The following is a 22122-nucleotide window of genomic DNA, read 5'->3' as shown; positions in this document are numbered from 1 at the left end:
TAGCCCTCAAATGCTTGTTGACCTGACTGGAAACCTGCCGGTGGAACACTTACCCAAATTCTGTGAATGCTCCATTCTGGAGCCGACGCGTACACCTCATAACGGTAGGTGGGATGCATGACTTGCTTCGCAGGGAATGGAGGGCTGCAGCTGACAGTGGAAAGGGGAGGGAAAGAGGAGGACTCCGAGAGGTGGTGAGCAAAATGGGAAGCACTTTATGATAATCAGAGACGAGGCCAGGCTTAGGATAGGAATCGTGTTCCCGGCATTCCCCAGACAACCCTTCTTGTCCTCGTCCACATTTCAGTTTGGAATTTCCAGGGAGGAAACAGTTAAGGAAGAGCCAGAGGAGTAGTTCCAGAAAGTCAGGTATGGAAGGAAATTTCATAGGGGTTGTCTGGCTTGATCTCTTTAAGGGCCCATAAGTTCCTGAATGTTGACCATTGAAGTTTGGTTTGAAGGCTTCCAATGGTGGACTCTATTCTACCGGCGTGGGGTCTCTAATTGCAAGAGTGCTGTGTTATCGAGCTAAAAAATGGATGTAGCACTGTTGGCTCTGGCTCTGCCCTTTGAAGTGACCAAGAACATCTTTTCAACAACTTGAAGCAGCTGAAGATGGGCTGCCCATGGTAAAAAATAGAGCCCCAGGGTAGAGGCCAGAAGAATTTGGTTTTGCTACTGACCAGCTGGTTTCCTGCTCTCTCATTTTCTTTCATTTAGTCACATTATTCAAATACTCAATATGTAAAAAATATCACTTTTGAAAGGCTGCACTAAGAATGGAATATAATAGTTTAGTTCTAGTGTGGTCAAGGTTGAGGGTGTGAGCTATATATAATACATAGGACACTGGACATAAAATGGTTAGGCTAGCGGTCACAAACCCCAAGGCATTAGCGGCAGGCAGGGAAAGGAAGGGTTTGAAAGGGACGGGGAGTTGGTGGTGGGGGTTCTGGCAAGGACAACAGGGAATGGTGGAAATCTGCCACTTGAAAGACATACCCAATTCGAAAGCATTTGCAGCAGCCAGCCACTAAGGTGGCCCCAATGATATCCCACTCTTGGTATCCATCCCTGTTTACAGTCCCCTTCTACAGTGTCCCAGGTTGGTCCGTGTGCCCACTAGTATAAGAAGACAGTGCTGGCACGTCCCCTCCTTATGGCACGCATTCAGAGGTTAGGCTATCAAAGACTGCAGCTTCTGTCTTGGGTGCTCTCTCTCTCAAGCGTGTACTCTCTCTGTCAGCTGCGTGTCATGAGGACTTGCAGGCTACCTATAGAGTGGCTGGTGTAGAAGAAGTGAGGCCTGCCAGCAAATGTTCTAGTGTGCTTGGAAACAGTGACTGGAGATGACTTCGTGCCCAGAGAGAGCTTAATGGCAACCCCATGAGAGACTGAGTACAAACCACCAGCCAAGCTGCTGCTGGATTCCTGGCCACAGGCACTGAGAGATGATAATTGTCTGTTGCTTTAAGCTACCAAGTTAGGGGCCAATTTTTATGTAACAATAGATAACTAACGCAGCATTCTAATTCATTTTAAAGCATGAATGTACACACATGCACATGCGCACCTTCTATGAAAGCAAAACAAAATTCAGAGTGCCAGTTTACAACCCTGAGTTTTTAATGAATCCTGCCTGGATCTGTGGAAACCAGAAAGGTACGGCTTAAGGTCGTACTCAGTTCATTTGGCAGCCGAGTCTGCTTGAAGGGAGGAGATGGAATCCATTTATAGCTCAGATCTTGAGTAGAAAGGGTTTTTTTTCCCCACCAATAGAGACAAAGCATATTTTTTTCCCTGTCACTGTAAGGTGACAACAAATATTGGGGCAGAACCTAGAATAATCTAGGCAGAAATACAGAGTACTTGGATCAGAATAGAAAGCCAGGGAAAACTCTAGTCCAATCAAAGTAGAAATGCATTCCTCCAGTTTTTAAAAACTAAAAACAGGTATTTTTTAAAAAGCACTGGAAAAAGCAAAAGCAACCCTTGACAAAATATAATAAATACTTGGTCACTTAGAATCTCTGGCCAGAGATTGACAGGTCTCTTCTCTCCTCAGAACACAGAGCAGATCTTAGGGAGACAGGAAGAGTGCTACACACACAGGAGAGGATTAAGACTTGGCTTTGCATGAAGGACTGACTGACGGACTGACTGACTGAATGAGGAACCTGGACAACTAAAAGAGAAATTAACCTTTACACCAGAAAATTCCTCCAGGTGGTGGTTTTCACCAATTCCCTAGTGAAGAGTAGAAAGTGTGTTTCGGAATCCTACTGAACACGCTCTGTAGGATTTGCAGAGAATTATGCTAACAACTAAGTGTATAGAGGAAACCGTGGAGTGTTAATTTCCAGAGTTCAAAGTTTGGTCATTCTCGAGAAATCCTTTTGTTCCCTCATGAAAGAGACCCCTCCGGTTTTGTTACCCTCAGGTAGAGCTCACAGGAGTGGGTTTACAGACAGGTGAAACTGAAGCCCCAGTAGAATACTGCTTTAATAAGGATTATTTCTGTCATGGGGTTGCCCTGTGACCCAGCAACCGCTCTTCTGGGCACCTGCCTGAAATATGTGAAGACATTTGTGAAGATAAACGAGTATGTCCCCCTATGTTCATTGCAGCATTATTCATGGTGGCCAAGACACTGGAAAACTGAAGCATTGTTTCAATGGACGATTGGATAAAGGTGTGGTACATACACACGGTAGAACACTACTCAGCCATAAGAAAAGATGAAATACTGCCATTTGTGGCACCAGGGACCGCTCTTGAGCATATCATGCTAAATGAAATAAGTCAGGTGGAGAAGTGAAGGAGCATGTGCTGTCACTCATGTGGGATATAAAACTGAAAGCAACAAACAGAAACTCACAGACACAGACAACAGTGTGGTGGTCACCAGAGGGAAATGGGGGTGGGGGAGGGAATAAAGGGTAAAGGAGGCAAAACATAGAGTGATGGAAGGAGATTTGAGTTTGGGTGGTAAACATACAATGTAATATAGAGATGATATATCATAGTATTGTACACTTGAAACCTACACAATTTTATTAACCAGTGCCACCCTAATAAATTTAACTTAAAAAAGTGGTGAATGGGTTAAAAAAACAATTATTTCTGCTAGTACAATGTGGAGTCATTACCAGGCAATTTCCAAAAGTGTCAGGAAGTATGATATATTGTGGGAAATTATGACTGAAGTCAGGTGAAGCTGGGCCATCTATATGAAAAATCAAGAAAAATGTTGAGCTCTAACGCCAAAACAAATATGTCAAGTGGGAGACTGAGCAGAACATGAGGAAAGCAGATGCCACTGAAAAGTCTGTGTAAAAGAGGACTGGTATAAGATGAAAGGCCTGTGTGCATAAAGTAGTCAAATATAAAATGTTAATAGCTTGTGATTTATGCCACTTGGAAGAAAACATCCCATTGTTGGTAAAGGAGTCTGTTAGTTTAGGACAGTTGTCAAAATCACCGCACTAAAATGCTTCCTTCTTGTCAGTATTCTTGCATTCTTATTCTGACAACCTTGAACAAGAGTTTTAGGGGACTGGTGGCCCCGGAAGACGGAGGTTGAAGAAGTTGCACCTGGGCGGCTGAGTAGGCGTTGACCCAGGCCCAGACTGCCACCTTTCTTTCCCTTCACACTGTGACTTTTTAAGGACTTGATTGTGTATGCTGTGGCCCTCCCGGTGCTATGGGGACAGGGGGCATTAGATAGAATTAAACCAGAAAAAAAGAGGAAGGGGATGGACTTACTATCTTCAAGAAGAGCTGAGGGTTCCAGCAGCTCATGCTGTGCATTTCTACTCTTTTGTTATTTTTAAGGGAGGCTGAGTTAATTTTCATTAGCCTGAGAGGGAAGGAGTCTCCAAGGCAAGCAGCTTGAGGAGTGAGGCATCTTGGGGCTGGTGAGGAGGCGAGGAAGGCAAGTGCACCCGTTTTCCCTTGGTGGGGTGCACGGGCTGATGGCATGTGAAGAAGGATTACATAACCTGAATGCGGATTCATTTATTTTTCCTCAGATTGTCCTTCAACCACTTTTTTCTTCTGAAATTCAAAGAGTTAGGCCTCCTCTGTGCTCATGCATCATGAAATTATGTGGCAAAAGAAAGCCAAAAAAAAAATTCCAAATTGGGCTTTTATATTTAAGAAGCATAGCCACTTAGAGGAACATAAATGACCGGTAGACAGAATACCTGGGAGAAAACATGTTTAAGGGCATTCTGTCTTCTCACTTCCTTGGCTTGATTGGAGACCTCACTAAAGGCTCTTTTCCCAATGTCAAATCTCTAAACACGAATCCTGAAATCTTTCTAGGTACGGCCCCACCATGACCCTGTGCTTCCGGGGACTCTGGCCCCAGATTCAGGTGCTGGGTCCTGACCGGTGGCTGCCACACCCATTGTCCTTACCAGTGATCTTTTTAGGCATGAGCCCCAATTCTGCAAAAGAAGATGTAAAAGGACAGTTTTCTTCACTTTAAGAAGAAATACCAGCATAAGACAATCCCCCTTTCTGCCTCTACAAGTATTGTGTCTGGATAAGATGCTTGAAGCTGCTTATAGCATCTTGCTCCCACTGTGAGGAGGAGGCAGACGTGGAGACTGGCAGAGTCAAAGAAGACTAGAGAATCATAGAGAAGTGACCCTAATGGCCCTTGCCAGGAGCTGTCCTACCTCTGAATTTATTTATATGTGGGTTCACACAATTCATTATTGTTTAAGGTATTTGAATTTCTTTTTTTGTGCCCTGCAACCGAATGCATCCTAACTGGCTGAGCAGAGAAGGGAACATGGAAGAGAGAAGAGATATTAGCAGTGCCTGCATGAGGTAACTGCAAGGTATTTTGCATGTTCAGCCCACTTAGCCTCTGCTCAGGTGGACCCCACACATGTCCTGCACCCAGGTCTGGCTAGTCTTTCTCATAAACATCTGGTGATGTTGTCCCTCCCACAGCAGCCAGCATGAGCCCTGAGAATTGCCCAGCAGCACTGATATATTCCCCTGAAGTGAAAACAATGTTAGGACAGATTTTTTTCATGCACTACATGGTGGAACTACCTCAGACTACCGCCTTATCCTTCTCTATAAAGATGCTTGTACTGAGTGTACTTCTGAAAGGTGTTCCCAAGCACAGCAGGGTCCAGCAAGTACAGCAGTCCTAGGTAGCAAAGCGGTCGCTGGAAATCCGGACTTTCCCCTAGCTGTACTTTAGTTTCATTCTTGTCAGTTTTGGCTGCTCGGTATCCCTTTTACTTGCATTTTGCCACTTTCCATTTGCTAGTCTGTTGTTGACAGATGTCCATCTCTTGACAAACCTTTTGCCTCTTGAAATAGGCCTTAGATGACCACCATTTGCTTCCCTCGTAGGTAAACAGACACAGCCCAATGCAGCTGCTATTCTGAGTCTCTTCCCAGATACTTGTCATCTAGAGGTCATTTCCCCAATTTGCCTAATCTCCTAGCTCTGACAGTCTTTGAAGGTGATGTAGTTCAGAAGTCTGGCAGCTGAGGTTGGGAGAAAAACGGGATGGGATAGTGACAAGGTCAAATGGTTTGTATGGGAAGAGGATCTGACCAATTGAAGCTGGAAGAGTGAGAGCAGATGGGGGGAGGTAGTGGGGAGAAAGAAGATATTAAAGATTCTTAAAAGCAAATCAATATGCCCTGTGGGAGCAGATTTGAGAGGGTGACCTCCGGGAGGACTGTGAAATAAGACTGCCAGGTCCATACCACAGCTCCCTTACCTGTATCTGTCAGACTTTTTTTGGCCAAGTTACTTAGCTTCCAAGTCTCAGGTGTCTCAGCCATAAAATGGGGCTAATCATGTATTTACTTTATAGACATACTGAAACAATTAAATGAAATAATGAAAGTGAAGCCTTTAGGAGAATGCCTGCCACTGACAAGGATCCGATGAATGTTACTTTTATCATTATTACTCTTATACATTAGGATAAAAATATCATTTATCTTACCTAATTTCTATTTTATTTAAAAATAAAGTTGTATAGGTTTAAATTATACAGCATGATGATTTGATATACACATACACAGTGAAATGAAGTTATGGTACATTGTATATATTATACAATAGAGTATTATATATTCTTAAAAAAGAAAGACATCTCGCTGTTTGCAACAACATGGGTGAGCCTGGAGGATGTTATCTGAGTGAAGTAAGCCAGTCAGAGAAAGAAAAAGCACATGACTGCACTTACCTGTGGAACCTGAAGTCAGATCCTACCTAATTAAAAAAATTATGTGAAGAGGCTTAACTCCTATTTACTGATTAATGAAATATTTCTATCTCTTATTATTGGATTTATAAACTAAAGGTACTACTCACATCATATTGATGAAAATAAGTTTGCTGCGGCGATACCACCCCAGTCCCTCCCAGTTTACTTCTCCCCTTCTTGCCCTTTGTAAATTTCTGGCTTCAACACTGCCCGCTTCCCTGGTGGGCACGAGTGGGGGCTATTAGGAGGCAACTGTGCCCTTTGTAAGTATAATACTGTAACTTTGCATTTCACCCAAAGTTACAGTAAAGGAAGACAGCATGAATTATTTTATAATTTTTTTAAAGCATCATTAAACTATAAAAATAATAACACCTGCAGTAAAGGCTATGAGATTTCACAGTAGTTGTTAAAATTTACAGATTAATCCCAAATTTCTTTTGTTTTCATATTACAGGCCCATTATTTTCCAAATGTAACTTGGTTGTTAACTTAAGGCCAGCCCGAAGTTCCATGACTCTTTCTGCTGTTCATGCTCTCTCCCCGAGCTGTCGGTGGGTGATGAGATTCCGACAATACACGCAGGAGTGAGAGAAGTAGGAAAAGGAACCCTAGAAGGGAATGAACAAATGGATCTGGAATACGGGTGGGGCCAAGTTAGGTTTATAGTTGTATGTGAAACAGGATTTATTCTTGTATTATTATTTATTAACTATTGTATTTTTTCCTTACAAACAACTGTAAACCTACTTTGGTTTTACTCTGTATTTGGGAATTGGCTATAGTGTTATATATTATTTTCTATGAGTAGTAAGTTGGTTTTTAGAAATACTTGAAACCGGGAGAGGCACTATAAATAAAACTGTATAATTCAGGAGTAAAGTTTACTGCAATTAAACTTACTTCAGGTGTTTTTTTTTTGGTATGAAAAGAGAACTTCTCTTTACCTAAGACCTAATCTTGAGTTAAATCAGTGGTAAGGATTCCAGACTACTGGATAAATGAGGAGTCAGGAATCATGGTCTCTTCCAGGTGGGCAGCCAACATCCCTATGTCAACGGAATAGCAATCAGGCCTCCAGCCACTTGGGGAGCTCAGAACCAACTGAGACGGACATCAGCCCGAGAAAAGCAGTTCCTTTCTAATGAAACAGAGCTGCGCTTGTATGGAATGATGTAGAAAATGAATGGCAGGAGACCTTTCCAATTTGTGGTCTGGCAGAGAATAGGACTTCTGTTTCTGTCTGTCTGCCCTCTGTGACACCTTTGCAGTAACTGAAAATACTGTGATGGATAGTACTGACTCTAGGAGTCCTTGCAAAATGCTTTCCCACTGGCCAAACATACAAGTAGAATTCATTTTTCACATTCAGAATCCAGATTCTTTAAATATTATTTTTAGATGTGCCCAGCTAGCTGTAAGGACCTCACAGCACAAGGTTGGATGCTGTTTGAAGCTCAGGCTGGAAGTGTTTGGACCCATTGTGGGTAACGCATGCTTCTCGCAGTGTGAACCCAGAGGTGGGTGTGGAGACACAGGCATGGCCCAGCTTGCCTGGAGATGCCGCAGGTGTGGCGAGCTGGGGCTCTGCTCTGGGCTGGACTATGCAGTCCCAAATTGACATGTTGCAGTTCTAGTCCCCAGTACCTCAGAATGCCACTCTATTGGGAGATAGAATCTTTAAAGAGATAATTAGGTTAAAATGGGCTCATCTGCACAGGCCATGCTTCAAAATGAGTGGCATCCTTATAAAAGGGAAACCTGGACACAGATAAAGTGAAGACACAGGGAGAAGGTGGCCATCTACAAACCAAGACCTCAGGCTTCTAGCCTGCAGAAATGTGAAAAAATAAATTTCTTTTGTTTAAGCCATCCAGTCTGTGGCACTTTATGGCAGCCACAGAGCCCAATCCAGCAGCTCTATTTGTCCTAGGAGCTGATGAACCTCATCAGGCAATTTATGTCTACAGTCAGGGGGGCGGATCCCCAGCACTCGGACCTGCTGCTCCTTCCACTTGGGAGGAGTCAACGTTAAGGGGAGGGGTTTGGAGGAAATACAGGTGAACAAAATGGAGAAACAAAACATAACTATGATTTCATAATGTGCAGGTAACTCCATACACTGAAAATCTTCCCAGACGTTTTATTATAAAATACATAAATTCACACGCACACACACATACAGCAAATTGGAATAATTTACTTTTTTGTGGTCATCTCTTCGTGCCAATATGTCAATAATTTTAAATTTATAACATTATTACCAAAGTCTGCTATTATTTCTTTGTATCGATTATATCCTAGAAGTAGAATCGGTGGGTGGGATGTACCCAAGCTTAGGCTTATGTAAAGGCTTTTGATATATGTTGCCAAACTGCCTTCCAGAAAGGACGGATTCATTTATATTCAGAAAGTCTATTTTGAGAGCAACATAAAGCCCTGTAACTGGTAACTCTTGACTCAGCTGTTCAGAGGCTTTCAGCCAAATTCCTAGGGAGGAGAGTGTGGAAATGAGAGGACACTGACAATCTGTGTTGCCAGGGGTTGATGCAGAAGTGTCCAGGGCTGGTAGAGGGGCCACTTCCTACCTTAGCAAAGTGACAGGTGGGGGGGGGGAACTGGCAGGATCAGCATGACCTGCAGCTGAGGTGGGAGCTGCAAGCCCTGCCCGAAGGGCCACATCGGGCCAGCTGCTAGCCGTCTATTTGGAGAGCATGGTGTCCATGGGACTGTGGAGAATGAAGAAGTGGGAAGGGGGGACTTGTGTCACTCACTTGAGAGTGGAGATGTCCCTGAGGATCTCTGGATGGGCTGGAAGGGACCCATGCACTGGGATTTCAGGGATTTAACTACAGGGAACCCAGGATTACTGTGATTATGATGCCTGGTTGTTGTTAATTTTATCCCCTAGGCTTTCAGGGCCTGGGAAAATACAGGTTGTGGAAGGGAAGGAGAGAGAAGAACTGACAGCCTTCACAGTTTTCATGCATAAATGGAAGATACTATTTGATTTTGGTGTTTTGCCCAGTGTGAGAAATCCCAGGGGACATACTTAGAAGGAAAGCCAAGCCAATCTTAAATGAAAAAGAAAATGTTTTATTTCATAAACATGAAAATTATGTGGCACTCAATAAAATGTCTTGGCAAGTAGGCTTCTGCCACATAGTATGATAAATAAAATAGGTTAATTCCTCCTGGGAGGACTTGAATTCCACTTATCGTCAGATAAGAACTTGTAACAGGAATTTTTCTAAGGGGGAATAAGCAGTGGTCTCTGATTTAGTAGCGAACAGAGCACAGTGGAAAGGACAATGACACCTTACTTTTGCCCCCAAAGGTGCTGTCATTCCTAGTGTATTTCAAGACGTTCGCAGAGCACTGGATCTGGGCGTTGGGCCTCTGCTGGCCACACAGAACCTGCACTTCAGAAGGACAGTCAAGCTGGTCTTGACCTAGACCTGGTCTTATGAATAATAATGTGTTGCAGATATGAATACAAGATTAACAACATTTTGTTTGATTCCTTTGAAATTTAGATTTGGCTGCCAAAGTTACTTCCAAGAGTAAACATATGTTTCGTACATTTGCTCAAGGCCATGAATAATTTTCCAATAAAACAAACAAGCGATTCTTTCCCTGAGGTTGTTGCCTTCTACTTCAGGTGGCACCATGGAGAATTAATTACTTCATAATCTCACTCACTACAACCTGTCAAATTAAAAATGGTTACGGAAAAGCAGGGCTTACCGTCTATCATCGGTTTTGGCTGAGAACTTTTGAGGCGCAGTGAGGGCCGGAAGCGGGTGCGGTCGTTGAAGCTCCAGCTCTTCTGCACTTTGGTGGGGCTGCCCTCAGCTGTGATGTCAGTGCTCGGGGACCTCCTGTCACCTACTGAGGCTTGTCTGCTCTTAATACTCTGGCCTCTTGGGCTGGCCATGCGCACCCGCTCCTTAAAACTTAGCTTCTGACTGTGGACAACAGAGGTACAATTGATTATTCCATTTCAAGCAATGTCTTCCATCCCACATGGGTAAATAATTTGATGAAATGGTATATGGTCATATACATTTCAATAAATAAAATGTTTGCAGCAAGTTGGAGCATAGAAATATATTTTTCTTATATTAAAGATTTGAACTTTGCTCAATCTCTCTGTTTACATTCATTTGAAGTCAGTCTCACACTATAGGTATACACACCCTTCCTGGATGCTTCATAGAAAGGTCTGAAGTCAAGTACAGTAGTTTGTACACAGATTACACTGGAAATACCCAAGAACTGGTATGGTGTTCCCTTTCAAAACAGATTTTAGCTTTAACCTCAAAACTTGTGATTTAGAAGAAAGTTATTTTTTTGTTTTAAAAATTTGGGAGCATATCTCTGTATTTCTACAGGAAAACAGGGAGACAGTTACATATTCATACATGTCTACATTCTGCATGCATTCGATGTTCCAGGCAAGGGTATAGTCTCCATAAGTTCATGCGCTCCCACAGCGGTTGGTAGCACTGCATACATAATGTTAAACATACGACACTTAACATCACACTTCTATTGCGTTTACATTCATTCTTGTGAGACAAAACCACGCCAGGTAGAACAGCCCCAACACGTAATGGATGATGACTGATTAATGGAATGAGATGTTATGTTCACTAACACAGTTTCCTGCTATCAAACAGGTGTATTGATTTGCTGTGGCAGCTACTAGTAAATTACATTTGTTCGGATATTCAGTTCTCAGGTGCCAGCTAGGACTGGACTGCTGTGGGCTGACTAAGGAAGCATTAGCGACAACAGCAGAATCCAGAGTGCATCTCTATGTTTTTCTAATCGAGAGATGGGGTATGCTGGTGGGGGGAAGACAAGTGGGAATCCCAGAGACTTGGTTTTGAAGTCCTCATCTCTCACGTGGAGACAAAAATAACAGCGCAGCTAAGGGACTTTTGTGGGAGTCGAACGAACTGTAAGAAGCTTTGAGGACCCATTTTCTTTGTGTTCTTGTTTCACTTGCAAACAGTGCGTTATTTGTTAGAAAGTGACACTGTTATCGAGTGAGAGGGCAGAACTTTTGGGGGCCCGAGGAAATGAAGGATGATGGGTTGGAGCAGAGTCAGCTGGGGAGGCTGCTCTGAGACTCAGGGAGCTATGGTACGGCTGCAGCCTTTGTGGGGCGCGGAGGCAGAGTTCTCACGGACACAGATTATCTGAGACGAAGTGGAGGCCTTGTCTTTTCCACTTACCGCAATGTCCACTGTCCCCAACTGCAGCATGCCAACAGCAAATGTGTTTAGTGGATATGTGTTTTGCAGCTAACAAGAAACAGTAACATTTATTTTTCCATGCCTAGTTGCTTAACAAATGATACTCTAACCACGTTTTATGTGTGTTTACGTGAAAACAAATAAAAAAATGAGCCATGGTGATCAAAAAGTCCTGGTAACAATAAACAAGTTGACCATGCAACTGAGAGCCCCCCTCAGAAACACAGACGTAGCTAAATCCAGCACAACTAGCTGAAGGCACATGCAAAGAACAGGCTGGGCAGCTCTGCGATGGGGTCAGGCGGGTTCGAGAGCCCTTTACAACCATCCCATCAGCATAGGCCCTGTCTGTACTGACAAGCAGGTGGTTAAACAGTAGATTACATTGAACAACAGAAACAATATCATAAAACTGCATCTTTCTGTCTCAGGCTAGGTTCTCCATGGCATCCAAAGCCTTCAAATCATTTACAGAAATCCTTCAAGGGACAGTGTCCAAAATGTCTACTCTTCTCAAGCTTTATTTTTCTCTTTGTTGTAAAAATTTCAAATCTCTTTTCAGTGTTAGCACATCTGTTCCATCACTGAAATTTATGATGAGCTGTTTCAGGAACATATGCTTACCTCTGCACCTTTATTTAGATTAATGAATGGCTTACGTTGACATAGCTTTCACTGCAAGCGTTCTCACTATTCTTTATCTAATTGATTACCTTTTTCTGGAACTAACAGAATCTAATTACTGCAGAAGGCTGCGTTTTAGTTAACATAAAATTATTTTCTCAGATTCTCAAGATCTCTCTCTTTCCTAGGCCTATTAAATGAACAGGAAACTGATAAATACATCATAAAACCATTTGATATGAACTTTAATTTTTCCTTAAAAAATTTCAATTGCTAAAAAAGGGAAAAAACCCAAGATAAGTATCAGCATCAAATCCACCACAGCTTATTTATAACAATGGCATATTGAAAAACAATTGCTCCCGTGAAAATATTTTTTAACAATTGCCCCTTTGAAATATTTTGATATTGTTTCTAAGAATTAATGGAAAGTGAAAGTATTTTTATTCTCTGAATCTTAGTACCTTTTAAAGCACTTAAAGTTGATATAAATAAATTCTGGGTACCATTTCCCCTTTGTCCTTCTAAATTACTTGAAATTTGCCCATGTCTACTATTCAAAAAATTCTCAAGAACTATTTTAAAGGGAATGCAACATATTAGAAACACTAAATTAAAAAAATGTAATATTTTCACTCTCTCTTTGGACATAATATATGAAAGTTAAGAATGAGATCCTAATTCAGGCATTTTTTTTGCCAGGCAACATCTTCTTTTCCGAGGCGAAGATCTGGTCTTGTGTCCTCTGACAAGAAGCTCGCTTTCATTAGTTTTTCTACTTCATTTCCCCTTTGGATATCAACAGAGCATCTTGATTAGACAGCTATTAAACCAATTAGTTGGCTGTTATTAAAAATACACATTGATTAAAAAATATAGATTCCTCACTGGCCCACTGAAGTTTTCATTATTTTCCTGTTGTGTTTTATTATTATGATTATTACTTTTGGTGTGTGTCTGACATCAATAAACATGATTTTTGAGGAAGATTTATGTGACATTGTTTTTAGGAAGAATGCCAAGGATTATCCTCAGGAAACAAGGGGGCCTCCTTGGGGAGTGAGTCACCAAAGGGCTGTTGTGGTCATTGATTGCAGCGCTTAGTGTGCAGTCCCACACCCCCGGCTGAGGAGTGTACTCAGGGGGTCCGCACAACCCCTCTGCATGGAAATTCTTCCCTCTCTAGGAGCCAGATGTACCAGTTACTCAAATGGGCCCAGCGTGTAGTCTACTGCTGGATATTTCCTGCCAGGGAACTGTGTGGCATCACTGTAAACCCACAGTAATCCTCTTGGACTTAGAATTCTGTAGTTCTTGTTATACTTAATTAGCATTTTAGCCCTTCACAGGATAAGCATTCTACAAATTCTCGCCTCAGGCACAACATGGCAAGTGAGCCGTTAACAAGCCAGTGCGTGCAGCAGCTCAGCAGTTGTCCCACCACAAGGAGGCGCCAAGGGGCTGACTGCCAGTACTGCGCAGGACCCTGCCAAGAGGACAAACGTGTCCTAAGGACGGAGAGTATCAAAGCAGGCAACAGGCAACAAGGAAAACCACAAGCGGGTTGAAAACCTCATTCGAGAAGTCCTTAGGAAGAGTGAGTCTCTGAACAGGGCTCAAGTAGGGTGGCGCTGTAACCTGGTCATGCACCTGAGGTTAGTTGGCATTCTCAAGTCTCATGGCAATAGCTGGGATGCTGGGTACCTCTGCTTCCGTGTGGTGTGCATTCTGAAGAGCTTCTGCTTACTACTACAGAACTCACTAGGAGTGAGGGAAATAGAGTAGCACATTACTAAGCATTTCACCACCAGGAAAGTGCCGAGGGCTTTTATTTTCCATTTTAAAAAACAAAGTTATTTGGTTATAGTTTTTTCAGATATAAGTATATAGAGTATTTAAGCAGTAATTACTATGTAGTTTAATTGAGTGCTGCTCAAGATATATACCTAGTGCTGTTAATGGTTAGGTTGAAATAATTAGATTTGGAATAGGCATTACAAATGATGGTAGTGTATGTGTTAGCATCTGATTCATATGAAAATAGAAATATAAATATTTTAGAACACAGCAACCCTTGTAATTAATAGCAATGCAATATAGTATAAATGACTGAGAAAAAAATATTTCAGAGCTTCAAAAAATATTTACAGAAATCAATGAAGTTGATAACATTAATTGCTTTGAAATAAAAAATTTTGATTTGTATGAAACACTCAGAGTTATAGTTACTATAGATAATGGATTGTCAGACTGAATATATGTTCAAAAGGCAGAAGAAACGATTCCAAGTTGCTAGTTCAATAGAAAAAAAGTTTCTCATTTTAAGTCTTATGGTGTGTTTTCTTTCCATCTATCAATAAATGAGAACAGAAGAAGAAATCATTTTGAAAAAATTTTGAAATAATCTAACATTTTGCCAATAACTGCACATGTTGACTCTGCTGAAAATAAAAGCCTGATCTTCCCGCATGTAACAACACATGCAGCTCATTCACTGCCGACAGAAGAAAGGAAATTTAAATAATGGAAAGTGAATGTGGAAGAAATATAGCAGCATGGTCTTCTCTCCTAGGAGCCACACATCTCCTCAAAGCCTGATAAAGCCAACCATAGAGGACAAAGCGGGTCACAGCACAATATTGTAATGTAATAACAATAACATTTTCATTTATGCTTTAACTTTTATGACATGCAACTTTATAATAGTCTCACAAGTACTTGTTAAAACAACTGTAGGTAGTCTACCAAAAGTCTGACAGAGTTCTGTTCACTCCTCATAAACTGCAAGGGAGGCAGCTTAATGGCGAAGCTTACATTCAACGATGGTTGACTAAGGAGACAGGGTAGGCAGAGGCAGTCAGCTTTATGGGTAATCCCCGAAACTCTGAGGGTATGATCCGTTCTTGTAGCAATAAAAACTTAACAGGTAGGAAGAAGTAGAAGCCTTCTTGTAGCAGCGCAATGATGAATTCACAAACTACTTGGTGGCTACCTGATCTCCTTGTCAAGGAAGGTGGGATGAGCACATAAAACTTCAAGGTGAGAACACTGGCTTAATCTGGCTGGGTGGGTTTGTAGGCTGATTCTGTTCTTTGAAAGTGACAGTTTATACCAAAACAAAGAAAAACTGTCCAGTATAAGGAGTGAGTTGAAAAGATTACTTAATAGAATGAGCTATTAGGATAAATTAATAAACATATTCATGAGATTAGAACTGTTTTAGTGGGAAGACAGAGGAAAAGGAATAATTAAATGATGTTTAAGAAGTTGTATTTATGGTCTCAGTAGACAAAGAACAGAGCAGGCTCAGTTGAGACTAACAGCGATTGGTACCTGACCCTCTACCAAAAAGAGTCGAAGAAACATTATTTTTTCACTGTTGTTCAGTTGAGCTTTTCTTGAGACTGATGATTTGTATTTTTAAAGAAAAAATTTGGATCTGTCACAAATAATGCTAAGCTATGTCAGAATTGGGTGTCTTTCTCAGTGCCCTAATTTGGAATGGGTTTTGTTTAAACGTACCCTATCCCCAGTGCACAAAGACAAAATCTCTTTAACAAGAGCATTCCAGAGCAGAGAACCTAGCTAAGAGAGTGAGGTCTCCATCTATTCTTCAGAGAGAAAACCCTCTCCATTCAGAGCCCTGTCTACGACTATGGCCTTCTCAGTCAGAGGGAGTGAGTGCCAGGCACCCAGGACAGCGGTATTGGCTGCTGCACTAAACACATCTACACTTGGGTTGCTACCAGTTCTTAACACAATGAAACACCAGGAGGAAGGATTTTAAGGGATTATGGACTTTGAGATCCCTAGTGAGTGGGCTGAAGGGTATTTATTTTGCTTATCTGAATCACCAATAACCCGATGGCCCCAAACTGCAAAAGGCTGTGCACTTGGGTGGTGTTTATCATTCCAACTGAAATTGGGCCAAGTGTTAATCAACAATATTCTGGATCCAGATCTGTTCCCTGCTAAGGGAGAATTCTCATTATAAATGCATTTTCCTTTGTGCCTATTTTGGTTGAGTGAGGGCCAATTTGTCATTTCCTACGATGGCACCGTTGCTATTGTTATTACAGTAGTCTTTCTGCATTTATTATGCAGTTTTATAAGTTTCCTTACCTATGTATGGAACACAACAAGGTGAAAGCTAAGGTAATATTAAAATGGGAGCTTCAGCTCTTCTCCCTCAGATTATTGAAGTGTTTTTAAGTTTTATTTATTTTGTTTTTATATGTGTCTGCCATTTTTGTTGATGTTTTATCCCTCTTTACACAAACTACTTGAGATCAGCAGCATTGGATCACACTATGTAAGAATTATTTGCTGAGCACATTCTCTGTCAAAGCTTTGTACGAGGTGTTGTGATATGTACTTGGGGAATAGAAGACCTAAGAGTATGAAGCAGTAAGTGGGGTATGTGTGCTAAATAGTAATACATGAAGTGTCTTCAGGTGGTTTTTGCCAAATGTCCAATGACCACAGAGAAGGAAGAACTCTCTGTGTTATTCTCTATCTAAGTCAATAACTTAGCTCAGTTATTCTGTGCATATTCAAACCCTCAGGTGGATTATCTTTGCCAACCTCAGCCACACATATGCAGAATAAATTTTAATGTTGCAATGATATATGAGCATCATGAAATTTTAAAAACTTGGTTGGTAGACTTTTGAATCTTGAGCTGACTGGGAGGTTCATTTTGGACTGAGGGGCTGAAGCTCAATAGCTTCCTTTTAATTCTGCCATTGCTCTCTGCCCTGCTGACATTTGGAAACGGTACAATATCATTGTGTCAGCCCAAGGGGACCCCTCACTCAGGACTACCACAGAGGTCACGCTTTGGCAAGACCATCCACGCGATTTACAAACTTTCCCTCTAGGTGTCACCAGCCCTGTTTTGGAGGATGCAATCAAAACCGGTGACCTTACTCTCAGGTGGCTATGAGATTTGTGCCAAAGACCTTAACAATTGGAGACGAATCACTTTTTGAGATAATTTGTAAAAGGATAACTCCTGGGACAAGGAAAGCTTTTCAAATATCACCAAAGACACTAAAATGGCTTATAATGCCTATGATTTATTTGGTGTAAGTTTTTTCAAGGAAAGTGTTCATAACAGAAGGATGGCAGAGTCTGCTCCAACTCTGTTTCTGCCAAATGAGAGAAGGGGCTCTAATGGCCTCCCCAGTGTAGGCTCACGTACCCTGACGAGCTGCTTGATGTTGAACATCCTACCTGGTCTATCACCCATCATAGATGAATGCATTTATGGTTTGGTGTGTGAATCTTCTTAAGTGTTAATAGAATGCCGGAATGGGTGACCCAGAGTGTCCTCACCCAAAGTGAACTTTCAAAACTAGTTTCAGTACTGAATAAATAGATCATGATTAATGCCATTACTTTAACAAAGCTAAAGGAACAATTTCTGGACCCACATTGGCCCCCATTCAGAGGCTAACCCTGGGCAGAGGATGCTTTTGTTGCTTCATTAGGGAAGCAAGTGGCAATAAAAGGCAAGAGACTTGTGTCCCTTCCTCCCACCAGGCACCTGGGAGTCTCCTGCTGGTTTGGCCTCTGCTACTTTCTCACTCCATCACCTGGCTCTCTTCTCTAGGGGTCTGCTCCCAAACCCAGACCCTTGGGTCCTTACTGGTACTCAGTAATACAGATTAAAGTGTGTTACTCACTGCTTATTCTCTCTAGGTGTAAATCTTTGCTGTTTGTTCTGATAAAGCTTTCCCTTATAAGGCTTGGAAGAATGACCCCCAATTATTTGTTAAACTTTCTGGAAGGATTATCTTCTTCCTAAAGTTTAGGGGTTGGGGGGACTCTTCTTTTGAATCAGGTCACCTGAGTAAACTTCAGTGCTCACTGAGCTGTACATGCCACAGAGAGACTGTTGTCACCTTCTGTACACAGTGTTCCTTTTTCCAGAAACAAACAAATAAATCAAGCAACCCAAACCAATTTCTTACTCTAAAAGAAGGACCCCGAGGAAGGGAATATATCTTATACTGCTCGGGATTTAAATACTTGGATATGACTTCTGTCTGGGAAAATGGTAGCAAGGAATAGCCAAAGACTGTACATATTATTTTGCCCCGAGAATGTCCCATACCCGGCAGATTGTAACAAGCAATGAATGAGTTAGGGGAAGACACTTCTGCTCCTAAGGGGGTAAAGGGGATCAATGAAACAGCAACCTCTGCAAGCAATCTTGTAAAAGGTCACTTTTAATCATCTTGTATTTGTTGATCGATTTTACTCACATGAAACACATTTAAAACATCTGTTAGGCACAGATACATAAACAAACATGTAGCAGAAGAGAGCACAAACCTGCTTGTTGTTTCCCCTTGTTCTTTCCTTCAGGTGCGTGCAGACAGAAGAGAAATGATGACAAAGTGGTGAATACATTTATAGCACTTGGCAATGACCAAATTGGAGATTGAGGACTCAAATACCTTAAGTAATCCTTTTCAGACAAGATCCATGGAAGCAATTTTTTTATAATAAATGTACCCAACTTGTAAACATATATTCTTTGTGGCACAGACCAGAGATAGCATAGCATTATCTACTTAGCGAAAAACAATATTGCCTATATGTAACTAAGAAGTATAGACTCTTCAACAGCCAGGGTTACCCAGGGTTATGACGAGGCAGTTCTGATCTAACCGGCACTAGCAGAGCATCTTGGAACAGTGCTGGCGACACTGCAGCTGTGGTCCCTGTGCTTTACCCAGACTTTCTCGATTCATTACTGTGTGATTTGTACCTCAATCTCTTGTTGAGGCATTTGGATGTTTCCCTACTGTATAAAGTATGAAATCTCTTGGAGCACATTAGTCACATAGAAAATCTGTTAGAGTGCTTCTAGCCTATTATTAGGTGGTGTTTTTAATTACCCAGTTTAGCAAATTCAGGTCTATGGGACGTGGTGCAAATGATCTGTGTGTCCTTGGGCAGACACCTCACTCTCTTGTGGGTCTGGATTTTCTTATGAATAAATTGAAGGCATTGCATTGGATAATATCTAAATTCCCAATTCTTAAGATACCACTGGGCATCCTTGGCACTTGGTAATTCCCCATAGCGTCATAAACTATTTGACACATTCCCTAAAACAGCATGTTTGCCCGTGTTTCAACCTTTTGCATAGCCTTCATTCCCTTTGAGAAGAAAACCAAGAAAAATATGTTCCCTCTATAAATACTTTTGTTATTGAAACAAGATTTTGAAATAGCAACTGCAGAGACCTCAAAAGAAATGTAAGAGACAGACCAGCCCCGAGAGGAGGGTAGGAGACGGCGGAGTGTATCCCCGGCAGGTGGAGCGGGCACTTCACAGACCTCACCCTGCTCCTCTCTCCCTGCACAGTTCTCATACCGCCCTCCTGTCTTACTCCCTCGGATGAGGTTGTAGGGGCAGGTCATCCCACTGTATCTGTAAAACTGTGGGGAACAAGAGTGCGGTTGGTGTTTTTTAATGACGATGATGACGACGATGATAATTGCTATTGGTAATATGATCTCTTTGTTGACCAACAACCTGTTAAAATTGCAGCCCCCGATGCTTCCTAAATTCCTTCCCTACTTTACTTTTCTCTTTAGCACTCATCACCATCTAATCTATTATATATTTTACTTATTTATTTTTATTGTCTCTTCCCAGAAACCTTTGAATATATACTCCCAAGGCCAGAGATTCTAACCTGTTTGTTTTTCTGTTCCACTGTTTCATTCCCAGTGCCTTGGACATAGTAAATACTGAATAAATCCTTGTATAATGAGTGCATGCATGAATGAATGACCTGTCCCTTTAGAAGTTTTTAAGCCCTAAATGTTATAGGAAAGTACACTATGTAAATAGGAATAAGTTTTGAGCTGTTTCTCTATATACCACTTTGTGCTCCTAAAGTCACTTAGCTTTGTAAATCTAAAAACATCCCTCTAAGTCACTGTAAATGATTTCCCTCACAAACCCACACACTTGATTAAAGCAGGTTTGCTTTCCAGAATGAAGATTCTGAACTTGGCTTCAGGGGGTTTGTGACTACATTACAATTGTAGGCAAAGTTTACATGTTTTAGACAGTAAACATTTCTTTTTTTTTTTTTGGAAAGAGTCCATAATTACCATCACATTCTTGATGGTTTAACAAAGAAAAACAACAACAAAGATTAAGAAGCACCACGGTTTAGGACAATGAAGCGTGGCTGGTGAGGGAGAGGTTAGGGCCTCCAGGATTCCATGCTGTTGCCAGTGACTGCTGTGCCGTTCTGGGCCGGCACCTGCTACTCGGGAAGTGGGGCTGAGTCCCGGGGGCTCGTGCAGGGTGTGGGGAGAGGAGAGCGAGGGGCTGGCGGGCAGCCACAGTGGGACAGGGTGAATGCGGGTGTGCACATACATTCTCCTCCACCTCTGCCCCCTTAAAACAGGAAACATATCAAAGGAAAAGAAAGAAGGTGTGTGAATAAAATAATAGTTTATGCACCAGAAGAATATGACTAATTATTAAATAGTTTTCCCAGGCTTCAGAATGAGTTTTAATCCAAAAGCTGAGGAAGTGGGAAGCCAAATCATCACATATGGTAACAGACTGTCTTTTCGGTCACTTGAGAACTTGCTTTTGGCTTTTCTACAAGCCTTTCTCTTACACATGGGCCTGGAGACCTTCAAAAGAAGCACAGTTTTTACGTAATTCCCATTTTTGATTCATACTTTCAAGGAATAGATGACACGAGAGTTATATTCTTTTTTTTCATACTACAACTCTGAAAGAGTCCAGTACTCAGTAAGAAAATATAACTAAATTTTAAAATCTAAATGAAAAGAGGCTTCTCCCCTATACATTCACTCAACAGCACCCACGCTTCTGTCCTTGCAAAGGCTGCATCCCCTTGGTGATGGAACACCCCCTGGCGTTCTATGACTGTCTCCATCACAGGTGCTGCCATAGTTTGGACACCAACTTTTAGAAGACATGTCCCATTACAGCTTACAAGTTAGCCTGCCCAGCTCTTGTCCTTCACCTTGAGCATGGGAAAAGTGAAGCCCAGGGAAGGACAGGGAAGCAATATAGCAGACCTGTCAGTTGATGATGGTCTGCCACCCTCTGCAGTGCGTGTTCTGCTGTACCACACACCTCCTTAGAGACTGCAGTGCCAGGGGACATGTCAGGAAGGTCTCCCCAGCTGACTTCTCTTCCACATCAGCAGGAAAGAAGTTTGTTTGCCTGAGTCACAGTGGTTAGGTGCCTGGATCCTATGAAGCCACTGGGACTGAAGTTTTGTTGGGCTGTGAAGGAAATGGCTAGTGCTCTAAAATACTGAGTCAGATAAGCAGTTTGATAATGTTGGAACCATCTGGGGAGCTGACCATGGTGATCTAGCTGGGTGACTCACAGAAAGCCTCTACCTTGACTTACTTTGGTTGTTTCAAAGAAGATTTCTTTAATTAGATGGTGATTATGATTTCATATGTGCTCTGCTATTTGAACTGGAGTCTAGGATTCCAGGACTAAGGATTTTTTGTTTTTGAAAATCAAAGTTCAGTGGCACCAACCATCAGGACTGCTCCTAATGTTCGGTTCTCCTCTTTCTCCAGACACGTGGCGGGGTCTCACTTTCCCATCCTCTGTGAATGTGGGCGTGGCTGGGTGATTTCCTTTGGCCAGTGAAACGTGAATGGAAGTAATATTACTTTTGAATTTTGAATGCTAATTCAAAATTTTAATGTTTGGTCTCATCACTTCACAGTAAACTATAATCCTATTAGGACTCCAACTCTTTCCTTATTGGGCTACTGATATTAGTTTGATCTACAAGTGAAAGTGCAAGGACCATCCTGCACGCAGGTCTGGATGGGCCATGACCCTGAGGGACTTCAGTGGGCAAACATACACTGCTCTCAAAGCACTCCCTGCTGGCGGCTGGGTGATGCATGGAGTTCAAACAGCCAATAATTTTCAAAAATAGTGGT

The 22122-nt window shown here is 41.9% G+C and overlaps 1 protein-coding gene across 3 annotated transcripts in view; it reads right to left on the bottom strand.

The window, feature by feature from the left end:
* The window catches only part of KCNQ5 (potassium voltage-gated channel subfamily Q member 5), a 505983-nt gene that overhangs the window by 49188 nt on the left and 434673 nt on the right, over nt 1-22122 (bottom strand). The window contains exons 9-11 of one of the 3 annotated variants that reach the window (XM_053664043.1): nt 18479-18505; nt 13844-13900; nt 9999-10219 (exon numbers count right to left, since the gene is read on the bottom strand). In XM_053664043.1, the coding sequence (XP_053520018.1) occupies nt 9999-10219; nt 13844-13900; nt 18479-18505 (305 nt within the window). The remainder of the gene's footprint in view (nt 1-9998; nt 10220-13843; nt 13901-18478; nt 18506-22122) is intronic. The other 2 variants (XM_053664048.1, XM_053664050.1) reach the window with 2 other exon arrangements.

Source organism: Artibeus jamaicensis, unplaced genomic scaffold (genome assembly GCF_021234435.1).
Source record: "Artibeus jamaicensis isolate MK-2021 breed Jamaican fruit bat unplaced genomic scaffold, CSHL_Jam_final contig_1127, whole genome shotgun sequence".
NCBI classification, from domain to species: Eukaryota; Metazoa; Chordata; class Mammalia; order Chiroptera; family Phyllostomidae; genus Artibeus; species Artibeus jamaicensis.
The sequence above is the reverse complement of the archived record's forward strand: the minus strand, read 5'-3'. Positions and strand labels throughout refer to the sequence as shown.